The sequence below is a fragment of the Gordionus sp. m RMFG-2023 genome, chromosome 1 (genome assembly GCF_954871325.1).
Source record: "Gordionus sp. m RMFG-2023 chromosome 1, tfGorSpeb1-WG-v2, whole genome shotgun sequence".
NCBI classification, from domain to species: Eukaryota; Metazoa; Nematomorpha; class Gordioida; order Chordodea; family Parachordodidae; genus Gordionus; species Gordionus sp. m RMFG-2023.
This window is the reverse complement of record NC_088775.1, coordinates 17,159,433-17,172,894: the sequence shown is the minus strand read 5'-3', so window position 1 is coordinate 17,172,894 and position 13,462 is coordinate 17,159,433. Positions and strand designations below refer to the sequence as shown.

Genomic DNA, 13,462 nt, shown 5'->3' with positions numbered 1-13,462 from the left:
TCGGAGTTAATTCCCAATTCAATTGGAGAGTAATATTATCTGAAATAAATTGTAAATAACTGATTATTTTTTTCTTCTTCTATACCATAAACATAAATCTTCACCTTATATAATTAGAGAAGAGAATATTTTAGAGTTTAAACACAAGAAGGCTTTGTAATACTCATTTTATAAGAAAAGTTAGTAGTATAAATATTTTAAAAAAAATGAAATGAAGTTAAAATAATAAATATTTAACAAGTAATTTTTTAATTTTAAAAATCAGATAGGATGGTTCTTAGAAAATATTTTCAATATCGAATTGGCGAATATTGCTAATCGTACGGCCTCTACAGTGCTATTTTTTGGTGGAATTTGGTCTAAAATGATTCTTCTTTTTAGACTCAAAGAAAAAATTTAGAATTTCAAAAAATAAAACAAAAAAGTAAAGGTTTAAAATTTTTTATTATTAAAAAAAGCCCTCTAAGCCGGCGAGATTATTTTTTTCCCCGATTATATTTGTTTTATACTCAAAAAGTTCTAAAAATAATTATTTTAACTATATTTTTTATTATTGTTAATTCAAAGGTATAAATAATTAATATGTTAAAAATGTAAACAACACACAATATCGATATCTATAATATAGAAAACATTAATAATAAAAAACAAAAAATATATAATCTCCAAAATTTATAAGGGATCGTTTTTCTATCTTATTTATGTTAATTTAATTTTATCTATCAACTTCAAAATCCCAGATACATTGATATTAAATAATCTTCTCCAATTAAAATAATACGCACAATGGGTATATCCAGTGCTAAGTTCCGGTTCAATGTTTGATTCATGGAATCCAAGGTGTTGTAACCAAATCTAGATAAGTGAAATCCCAGGCTCCAATAAGGCACCATAAATGGTCTGCCAATGAAATGGGTTGCTTGGCGAATCACATCTGGGGGAGAAGGGCCAGTGAATAAGAAAAAATCGATTATCCCGCCTATACTCCTGAAGGTTATGGCTGGGTATGGTTGTATAATGAATTCTGTAAGATATTCCAAATGAAAATAAAATTATATATAGTTTTTTTATAGCTTATATTTTGTTCTTAACAATAAGTGAAAACTTTATTGGTATAAGATTAATTAGACTTAGGTAGCTGCGCTAAGCAAGTGCTATTCGTACCTAGCATATTTTCCGTTTGAGTGAAACTCTTTTTTTTGAGCACCCCAAAATATATATATCATTGAGGAAAATTAAATTATTAGCAATTAATTAAAAAGATCTACTAACATGATTGGAACTTGGAATGAAATATGCCATATTAAAATTATATATAATAAAATGGGCATGACTAAAATACGCACACCCGGAAATTACGCATTCCCTATTATGAAAACGTAAATTTATTAATAATAATATAGAATCGTATTTAGCTTACAAAGTTGATTTAGAAAATGGTTTTTTTAATTAAAAAAACTGGTAAATTAATGAAATAGGGGCTTCAACCCGAACCGCGAAACCGATAATTTTCTGAATCATAACTGAACCATTATAAAGAATATATAGAAAGAGAAAACAGAACTGTTATAAATTTTTTGAACCGGTTTAAACTGGTTCGTAACGGTTTTTAAAAATATTTGATTTTAATTATTAACCTAAATTTGAAATTTTAATTTTCCATGAGGACAATTTATATTTTTGATTTCTTTTCAAATTAAAATTTTTCTACAATTAAATTTACTTCATATCAGTCAGTACCAAGTTTATTGTTTTTACTTAATATAACCAATTTAATAGAGATTAGACAAATTACTAGTTAATTGCTAAGAAATAATCTTCTGGTTAAATTATAAATATATAAATTTGCAATGGTTAGAGCCACGATCGTAGGTTGTTCTACCATCGGGGTAGGGGGGGGTCGTCGGAGTTCAATGGTCGGGGATTGTTGGAGAGTGGGACTGAGAAGCCGGACTTATCGGGCACTCTGGTCATCGTACAAACATTTTATGTAGAAAAATCGTGAATTTATTGAATCTAGATTTTAGTAGTAACAATTAGGTATAATTAAATTCGAATAAAATAAAATTACAAAATAAAATTATTTAATGATCACGATTATATATTTTTTGTTCTTATATACTAAAAATTTTGTTTACAAAAAAAAATCCATCGACGTATTTCAATAAAGATTTTATCATATTGGCCATCCTTAAAACTGGCTAAGACCAGTTTCAAGTGAATAAAATATAAAAACAAGCTCTGTTTATAATTTACAATCATGTAAAACAAAGGAAAGAAAAATACAGTTTTAAGTTAAAAAAAATATATAATAAGGATCTTTTTTTTTCTTTGTTATAATTTACAAGTAAAGATTTATAAGAGACAAACAATGTGGGGAGGCTTTGAAAGAGGTAGTATAATAAGAGATTTTTAAGTGGAGAACACAACAAAATTAAAAAAATTTTTCTCTAAGATTAATATAAATATATAGTTTATAATTATTATTTTTTTAAAAATCCATAACCGTTATAAATAGAACCGAACCTTAAGAATTTCTTCAAAAATACCGAAATGGAGCAAGACCTTTATAAAATTTAAACTAAAAACCGAAACGAACCGAACAGCTATACAGGTTCGAAACCCTGAATAAAATATTTAAAAAAATACTTTTAACATGACTAAAATATGTCTCCTCAATAATTTTGTGCGATTTTTAATAAATTAATACAGAATCATGTTTAAGTCTTTAAAATAATTCAGAAAATGGTAATATTAATATTTTTTTAATATTTTTTGACCAAAATATCCTTCCCCTCTTATAGAAGCTCAAATATATAAAATTAATATAGAATCGTGATTAGCTTATAGAGATAGTATAGTAAATGTTTCTTTTAATTGTTAAAAAAATGGTAAATTAGTAAATTATTTTCAAAAAAACTTTTTGGATGACTAAAATACACATAACCAACCAATCCATACGCATCCTAAATAAATGGGCAATTTTTAATAAATTAATACAGAATCATGTTTATGTTTTTAAAAGTAATCAGAAAATATTAATATTAATATTAAAAAAATTTGTTAAATTAGTGGAATATGGGAAAAAAACACTCGTTTTTTTAGTAAATTGCGAATCTTAGCTAATTACAAGCGAATAAAAAATAAAAGTTATATCATGTCTAACATCTTAGGGTGATCCGGAAAATGTTAGGGTTATAAAAATATATGGTAAATTTTTAAAAAATGGAAAAAGACTAATTTATAAACAATCGTTTATTGGTAGAAAATAAACAAAAATTCAATTATCTTTAACATGTTATGATTATCCAAGAAATGGCAAAGTAAAATTTAAAAAATGTACAAGAATATTTTAGAAAAATAAAATTTTTTGACAAACTAATAATCTTATCTATATGAAATATCGTTAGATATAATTATCTTTTTGTGGAATTATGTTTTACATGTATCAGGTCAGGCTCAGGAGCTATAATTATTTATCAAAGTCTACATTTTTAAGCACTAAAATTTACTAAAATAATCATATTCATGATGGCATATATTTATGAGGGGATGAGTGTCCTAGTTTGTAAATTATTTATTTTATTTATTATTAATGTCATTTTTTTTGTAAAATGAAAATTATGATTATTAATTTTTTTTACGGATTAATTTTTTTATGGATGAATTTTTTCTACGATAATTAATTTTTTGCAAATAAATTTTATGAATTTTTGAATAAAAAAAGATATTTCTTGTGTTTTATTAATTTAATATTTTTGCTGATTAATTTAGAGACTTGATTAAGTTAAGTTATAAGTTGAGTATTGTCCCCTTTTAAGTATTTTTTTTACGCACTAAATTTTGGTTAGTTCACCTCGTTATTTTGTCAGTTGTAGACCGTATTCCCAGGATACAAAAATCATGGAGTTATTCGTTATTAAAAGGTAAAAAAACCAATTTTTTTATATATAAATTTTGAATTTTACTTTGAAACCACAACGCAAGTACTATCCATAAATATTTTTGATTAATTAATTTTAAAATTTGATAAAATTCTAGATTAATTAGTTTTTATAAAGTAAAATTTTTTTTAAAAAATATTTTGAAATTTTTGTTTGCACGGCAAATATACGGTAATATAAATTTTTAAGGTAATGAAATGGGCTTTATGTTTAATTTTGACGTTGAGCCTAGCTTGTTTAATAAACTTTCGGAGTATCCGAGTATCACTTATCAAATATTGTATAAAACTATTGATAAATTTGATTTGAATAATATATTAGTGACAATATTATTATTGGTCATAATATATGGATTATTTGTTTATGTAAAATTTTCACTAAAGAAATGTATCTTTTAGTGACAAAGATATGTATTGGTTTGAAAAAAGACACAGTGGTGTCAAATAATTCTTGTATTCAAGAAGGTGTGGAGAGATCAGTGGTGATCCTCCAAGAATTAAAAGAATCAATCAAAGTAAATTGATTAATATGAGTAATCAGGTTGAAAAAAGACTATTTAATGATATTTCAAATGGAAAAAGTCTCTTACCAAAAACTGTTGGAGAAATGATTTGTAATCGGTGCAGTTACAAAGGTCATTTTTCTAAAACGTGTGTAGTAAAAGAACAGAATTTTAAAATGGGTTTCCCATTACCAAAATCTAGTGTAGAAAATTCCAATGTGAGGAAAATTTCGGGTCTAGATAAAAATAAAGTTAATTCAGTGCAATCAAATCAGGATGGGTCCCGTTTGTGTTTTAAATGTAACAGACCGTGACATGTTGCTATAAACTGTACGGAGAATTGACTATATGATTGCAGGTGCAATCATATAGCGGGTAGGAGACCTAGAAGTCTAAATTTTAATAAATTGTATAATAAGGCTGAAATGAGATATGATTCTCATGAAAGCTGTGATGTTAATGAAAATTTTTGTTTTCATGATGATAAAACTAAAAGTATTAAAGGTAGTAATAATTTTAGATGGGAAAAATATCCTAAGGATATTGTTAAATATTCTGATAAAAAAGATGTTAATAATTTCAAAGGGAAAAAATATCCCGGTGATATTCCCCAAAAATATAAGAATATTATTAGAGAACCGCTAAATTCTGAGTTGAATTTATGTTCAAATGTGAATTCTAATGAAACTGATGTTTCAAATGAATTAAATATTGATCAGTCACAATTAAAACATATGAGATTTTAATGACTGAGAGATTAGTTGAACCTTGTCCTTGTCAGAGAGCTACCGTAAGGGTTAACTCGAGGGACATCGATATGTTGTTCGACACAGGGGCTAGCATTTCAATAATGTCTAGAAAAATTTTTTATAAGCATTGGCCTGAGGGTAAACTTAGAAAAGAATCTATGTGCGTCAGGCAGTTTGTTGGATCCGAAATAATGGTTTTGGGAAAAACTAAATTGGGAATTATTTTCAATGATACGACATTTTCCCTAGATTTGTGGGTAGTGAAGAAAGATGTGGAAACCATCATGGGATGGGATTGGTTTATCAAGTTAGGTCCTTTCAATAATTATTGGAATATTTTTGCCACACAGAATGGTTCGGCCATAAATGAGACCAAAAACAAAAATATTGCTAATAATGCTCGAGATTAAATTTGTGAAATAGAAAGAACGAAATTAACCGTAAAAAGAGGGAATTCAACCCTTAATTCTGATATGTATGTAATTTCCACGGAATTAATGGTGGAGGACAATATTAAAATATTGAAAACCAAATGATTGCTTTTAACGGTAATGAATTATATAAAATGCGTGAGGATATATCTATTTTAATGGAGAAATATGAAATAGTTTTCGAAGAGGCTTTAGGCTGTCTTAATGATTATCAAGTGGATGCAAAATTAAAAGAGGGATTTTCGCCTATTTTTCTAGCGTGTCGACGAGTTTTTTTGAATGGGAAAAGGAAATTGATGAAGAATTCGATCAATGGGTTAAAGATGGCATCATTATTCCAATTGATTATAGTGAGTAGGCCACCCCATTAGTTCCTGTTAAAAAATCAAACGGAAAGTTAAGGCTATGTGCTGATTTCTGTAACCCTAAATAGATGGGTAGTGGAGGTAAAATATCAATTGCCTAGAATTGAGGAAATTTTGGCCAATTTAAAGGGTGACAAATATTTTTCCAAAGTTGATTTTTCTTCTGCTTATTTGCAATCTGCTTATTTGCAATCTTTGAAAGAAGAAATTCAAAAATTGTTTACAATAACGACTCCTAAAGGTTAATTTGCCTTTTGCAGGTTACCGTTTGGATTAAGTGTGTCATCGCCGATATTTCAGTGCACTATGGCTTCAGTTTTCCAAGGCCTTGAAGGAGTTTGTTACTATATGGATGATGTGTTGGTTACTGGTATAACACCAGAGCAACATAATCAACGTTTGGAAGAGGTTTTCAAGCTAATTAGTGATAAAGGTCTAAGGCCCAGTAAAGAAAAAAGTGTCCTTGGGGTAACAGAAGTTACCTATTTAGGACATCAAATAAATGGAATGAAGGTTTTGGGTATGATAAATTATTATCATCGTTTCGTGGAGAATTTTGCAAAAGTGGCATCTCCATTGTATGGCCTATTAAAAAAGGTATGGGATTTAGGGGCATTTTTGCATTAAGTTGAGGGTATGGAAAGACCAGTAGCGTACGCAGGAATGCGGTGTGGGGGGGGGATAATTAAAATTTTTTAAAATAAAATTATTGTTATTTAAAAATATCAAGCATAAATTTATTAGGACTAATAACTATTTCTAATATACAAATTTAAATTAATATGAATTATAAAAAATTAAATATATAAACCGATATATAAAAATAAATTTGATTTAAAAAATATTAAACGAATATAACCGGCGGCATATAAATACTTTAAATAAATCTGAATTATAAAATATTAAGTGGATATAACCAGGATATGATGACTATAAAATAAATAATCCATAATAGAAATTTAAATTTTTTGAGCTTTTAAAATTTATATATAAAGTATAAAAAATCTAAATGTTGGAAATATGAATAATTATATTTTTTATGTAAAAGAAAAATATATAAGACATTAAAAAATGATAGCACAAAAAATATTATAGAAACATTATATTTTTATAATGTAAAATCCAATCTTCGTTGGGAGGGAGCTAATTTTTCAATTATCTTATCCGTGTTTGGCGTCAAATGCCTATGAATATTCAAAAGGGCCAGACCTTCAACCTACTTTCAGAAGTTGTACTTCTTAGGTACGTTTTTAATCTTCTTAAAGAAGAGAATGTTCTCTCATTAGTTGCAGTACTAATGGGAAGAGTTGCTAATATATATAATAATTTCAATATATTGGGAAAATAATCTAAAAGATGTTTGAAATGATGCAAAGCATCATAGCATTTTTTGGGACTATATCAACCATAGTTAATCTTTTACACCATAGTTGGCATTCAGCTAATAAAGCATCATGAGATAAATTAATGTCTTCATGATAAAAATCTTCCAAATATTTTATTTTTTTTCTATCACCATCTGAAAAAGGTTCAGAGGGCTTTTGCGGAAGTAATATATGCAGATTGATAAGTGTTTCTTGATAAATTAAAAACCTTTCATTTATTTAGGTTATAAATGTATCCAAAAGAGGTATAAAGACATTTATTTTATAATATTCTTCTATTGACCCTATATTAATATTTGGACGATAAGTTTGCCTTACTGTAAGTCGAGGGAGACAAATATTGAACTCGTATAGCTCTGCTTTTGATTCAACTTTAACATATAAAATATGAAATTCCTCATCAGCATTAGCTCTAATTTCTTTGAGTTCTAATAAAATTGTCTCTGCTATTCTCATCATCTATTTCTTAAAAAAATTTATTATCCCCCCCCCCCCCAGACCAAATTTCTGCGTAAGCACTTGCTTGATTTTAGTATTAAAGTGGTGAATTTAAAATAAAATTAATAATATTTTTTTTTGGAAATATTTTGTTAATTTAAATAAAACTCTCCTATCTTATCATGGAAGCACAATCACAAGAGACGAAGAACCGGGTACCTCAAATATCCAAGAATAAAGAAAAGTCTTGTAAAATTTTTTTTTGTTAATATGGATATTACAATAATTATTATAAATATTTGTATTTTTAAACTTTCGTAAGGAATGTCACTGGCCCATAAAGGAGTGACATGTCCTAGTTTGTAACTTATTTATTATTTTTTTATTGTTAATGATTGACATTTTGTCCTAGTTTGTAAATTATTTATTATTAATGATTGACATTTTGATATTATCATTTTTTTTGTAAAATGAAAATTATGAATATTAATTTTTTACGGATTAATTTTTTTTATGGATTGATTTTTTTACGATGATGATTTTTTTTTACAATAATTAATTTTTTGCAAATAAATTTTATAAATTTTTGAATAATAAAAAATATTTCTTGTGTTTTATTAATTTAATATTTTTCCTGATTAATTTAGAGACTTGTAAGTTAATTTATAAGTTGAGTATTGTTCCCTTTTAAGTATTTTTTTTAAGCTCTAAATTTTAGTTAATTCACCTCGTTATTTTGTCATATTAAAAATACGGAATTGTCCTCGTTAAATTTTTGACCAGCAGTGTCTCCTCGGGTAATTAAGAAAATTCCAATATTTAAATTGAATGACACAAATAAAAATTTTTATGTTGTGGTGTGACTAGTTTGTAAAAATTTATCAGATGGATCGATCAGAAATCCTGGGGGGGGGGCATTTCAATTTGGGATCTTTTCCCGTCCTCTGTTTTTACACCTACAAGAAATATGTAATAAAATTAATTTTATCAATGATTTTCAAACGTAAAAAATAGACTATAAAAGTTATAAACTCGGACGAGGGAAATAATTATTCGCGTATACTCTTTTTACATCACCCAAATTTAATAATAAATTTTTTAAAAATGGGAAATTCTGGGCGGTCCAGTAAAATATTTTGCACCGTACGAGTTGTCCATCCAAAATGTTAAGGTATCGGGGTGAGGCATACTGATCTCTTATATCTATAACTAATTTGTACCCTTTAAAAAATTAACATATTGTCATCCATCCACATTGATATCTATTGTTAATAAGTGATAATTCTAATAGTATGATTTTGACTGAATCAACTTTTTTTGAGAAATAGCGGGTCATATCCTTAGGCAAGCCCCTAACAACCTTATCTATCAAGCACTCGTTAAAGGATCCCTGGAGTGGTCATCCCTCAAGCCGTTTCTAACATATAAAAATAGTTGGTTTGGCAGGATATCTAAATTAATAGCGGAAATAGGTTCTTTTGGGAATTCATCAAGCGGGCTGCTGCGGATAGACGTACATTTAAAACTATTCTGAGCCTAATCTGTGACCGATGAACTCCTGCTGAGGGGGAAGGTTTATTTATTTTGTGGTAAGACCTCGAATGCTCCAATTCGGCCGCTAATTCTTAGTTAACGATATTTTAGTTTCGAAATATTAAACATACCGCTATTCGTTGTATAAGGATTTTCGATCTTTATAATCAGTTATTTTTATAGCCTCTAAATTAAGTAGTTTAAGGGGAAATAAATATTCGATGTTATATCTCGATTATCAGTCCGAAGTAGATTAGGGAAACTAATACCATTTATACGTATTTGATTATAATATAATAATACTATAATGTAATTTGATTAAGTTAGCTAATATTACATTTACATGTATTTACTGATTAGGATTTACTATAATATAAGAATAATTTAATGAGTCTAAAATAAATTTCTATTTGTATTTGGAAAAAATAGCTTCATGATTTGTTTCCTCCTTCTCATTCACAACTATACTCACTCTAATACATCAATTTGGTAGGTTGTATTTCAACCCTTTTTATATTTAAATATGCATCTGCGTTAAGGTTTTTTAGTATCTATGAGAAAAAAAATAGGCATAATTATATGCAGGGTGGGCTTCCATATGAAACAAGTTAGCTCACATTGGGAAGGTCTGTGACCATGTGTTAGATAAGATTAATATATGATATTAAAAAAAAATTTATAATATATATAAAAGCCTTGTCACAAAAATAACGTTACGCTATCATGTCACACTTTTAATGTCCCACTTTATAATATATATTCAAAAAATCGTTAATTTTTAAAAGTGCCTGTGGCCCAATAGGGCAAGAACTTCGCTTACAAATCTAGATGGTTTATTGGACTTGGGTTCGAATCCCGGCAGTTGATTTTTTCTTAATCTGGTAAAATATTTTTTTTCTTAATCTGACAAAATTAATCAAATAGATACGATTCAAAGAGTACGAGATTTATTTAAATACTTTTTTAATTCTTGAATTTATGTATAATTTAAAATTTAAATTATTATATGGGAAATCAGAATTTTCTCTTTTATTTGATGAGGGATGAATCAGAAATTTTCCTATCTTATGAGGTGTTATTTAAATATTTATATTTATTTAGGGTTATTCTAAAATTTTCCATTATTTTTATAAAATATGTTAATAAAGTATATATTTAGTAATTTTAATTTATGTGTACAATTAAAAAGTCTTTTAAAATAAATTTTTATTCATTTGTATTTTATAATCTAAAAATTTATTTTTGCAGATGAGAGTTTTATGTTAAAACCCTTAAGAAGGATCCATTCCACATTGAATTTTATACAACTTTATATCTCTTAATTAGGTAATTTTTATACATAAATAAATATTTGCATCTCTCTTATCTTTTCTGAAATTGGCCTTTCTACATGCATTCCATAGTTTTGTTTATTTTTTCATAACTTCATAATTTAATGGTAGAATGTATATTTTTCATAACTTATTATAACATTTTTGATTAAATGTATAAATTTTTTGTTTAACTTATATATAATTTGACTATGATTAAAGTTAACCTCCTATTATTTGTTAACTTAGAATATCTTTTTATTTTTTCTATTGTAATTTAATAACAATGTCTTAAATTTAAATTAGAATGAACATATTTTTAGCATGGTACTTTAATATGTATTCATGATTTTTATAATACCAGGCAGGAGCTAACCAATAGAATAGATAAATCAGATATTTCCCCTTCATTTGATCCTAATTTTGAAAAATTTTCCCAATAATATAAATGACAAAAAAATATATACATATTAGACAGATTCAATTCTTATAAACCCCATCACACCTATTTTTCTGGATCCAAGGAAAAAATAAATTATTCTGGGTTTTCCTGGGTTCGGGAAATATTTTCACAATTAGTATGGACTTGGAAGTAGCTTGGGAAACATTTTTTAAAATAATATAGTCTTAGATTCCTGAAAATTTTTTAATTTTAAATATGGGTTAGAAATTGGCCTGAAAATTTCTTTTGGAGACATGGCCAGGCCTGATCAAATACCAAGGCCCATGCAACTTTCATATTCTGATTGTATTTTTAAATGCATTGTGACATTTTATATATTTTATTTCATTTCTCAACTATCAGAATTATTATGGTCTTTTTGAGAAAATTTTCTAAGTGTGTGGACCTGGCTTGTGAATTTTTTTGATATTAGGCATATGTGTAATATTTAACACAGAATATATATATTGCCCTCCGGTAAAAGCTAATTTAAATGTATTTTTATAAAAATAGTATTCATTCTCAGTCTTAATGGGTTGGCCTTTGTCTGAAGTAGGGGTGAGGTGGGTTAAAATAGAATAAAAAATATATATGGTTTTTAGAGATTTACCTATCTCCCGGGTTGGGAAAAAATTTTGAAAATTACTATGGGTTGGCCAGGCTTGGGAAAATTTTTTTTATAAAATTTTTATAGGTTGGGCTGGGTTTGAAAAATAATTTTATAAATTATATTAAGCTGGGCTTGGGGAAAATTTTTAAAAAATATTATGAGCTAGAATGCTTGAGAATTTTTTTAATATTAACTATGAGTCAGACATTGGCCTAAAAAAAATTTAAAATCTGATTTTGATTGTATTTTTAACATTATGATTATTTAAATATTTTATTTCAGTTCTGAACTACCAAAATTATTATATTCACTGTGCTTGGAAGAATTTTTCAAAATTATTATAGCTTTGCACTTTGCCTAGGAATTTTTTTAATATTAAATATTAGGTACAAATGATCAGTAATATTTATCAAATAATATTGGTATTATCAAGTAAAAGCTTTAAATTTAATTTTACCAAACCATAGTATTTACACTTAGTTTTAATAGATTAAACCTGGCATGAAGGGGTGGGGGAGGGATTAAAAGAATAATAATTGGATATTGTTTTCAAATAAGAGGTAACAACTATCATAAAAACAAGATGAAAATTCTCATTCCCCGTCATTTTTTGACGGGTTATCTTCTAGTATGAAAATAAAACAGATGCAAGCAAATATAAAAGTTGTTATCGAATAATCATGGAAAATTAATTAGTATGATCTTTTTATTAGCCACCTTTGAGGAGAAGCAGAAAAAATATATATGAGCTGTAGATTATTTATTATAGTTTATATACAATTATTGTGTATTTGTTTGTAATTTATTACTATTAATTTTAATCTGACAAATAACATATAATAGATTAAAATATTGTATGGGATTCTTTTTTAATATTATTTTATTGAACTTTCCAAGGTTAGGACCGAATAAAACATTCTAAATTTATCCAACCTATCCAATCAGAATATTTTATAAATTTTATTTCTCCGAATTTTAAAAAGATTTGGTGGTTGATATGAATTAAAAACTCAGATTAAATTATTTCTAAAATTTCTAAAATAATAATCAATAAAATATGTTTTAACGAGTAACGTTTTGAGTTACCGTTACTCAAAAAAGAAACGTGTTACTGTTACTAGCTACTTATACAAGAAGGTAACAAATGGAGTTCCTTTTCTTCTAAAAAGGTAAAGCCATTAGTAACGACCTTACTTTTTGACGTAACCTTACAGCACTAAAAAAAATTGATATTCTAAAAAAGAGTAATAAAAACATTTGGGAGAAATAATTTAAAGTTTTGTCCTAGTCATCCCTAATCTATGTGAATATAAGTTTGAGTTAGATTATCTCGAGTTCCCTGTACAGTAGTGTTAAAATAAAGTGTGCTAGAAAGATTCAGAAAATAAAAAAATCAAAATTTAGGAAAAATTTATTCAGTTTGCCAATATCATAAAATATGATTGAACCACAAAAGCCTCGAAAATCTTGGATATCACTAGTTTTAAAATATAAATCATTTCAAAATTTAAAATGTTTTCATGTATCAGGTCCTGACCTTGGAGTCCAATAAAATATTAGTTAAACATGATTCTACATAGGGCTTTGTTGGGGATGTATATTTTAGTCATCCAAAAGGGTTTTTTTTTATATTTTACTAATTTGCCAGTATTTTTTAAAATTTCAATAAGCTAATCAATTATTTTTTAGCTTTTTTAGTAAATGATGCATTGATCAAAAAAAATTTCAATAATTAAAAATTTTAAAAAAAAAA

General features: G+C 26.7%; 1 protein-coding gene across 3 annotated transcripts in view; it reads right to left on the bottom strand.

Moving 5' to 3' along the window:
• Positions 1 to 13,462, bottom strand: part of LOC135931497 (lysosomal alpha-glucosidase-like) — a 36,110-nt gene that overhangs the window by 15,640 nt on the left and 7,008 nt on the right. For all 3 annotated transcript variants that reach the window (XR_010573055.1, XM_065468655.1, XM_065468656.1), the window contains exon 4: positions 786 to 1,024. Coding sequence is in view for 2 of the 3 variants with exons in the window: in XM_065468655.1 (XP_065324727.1) it covers positions 786 to 1,024 (239 nt within the window). In the remaining variant the exon portion in view is untranslated. The remainder of the gene's footprint in view (positions 1 to 785; positions 1,025 to 13,462) is intronic.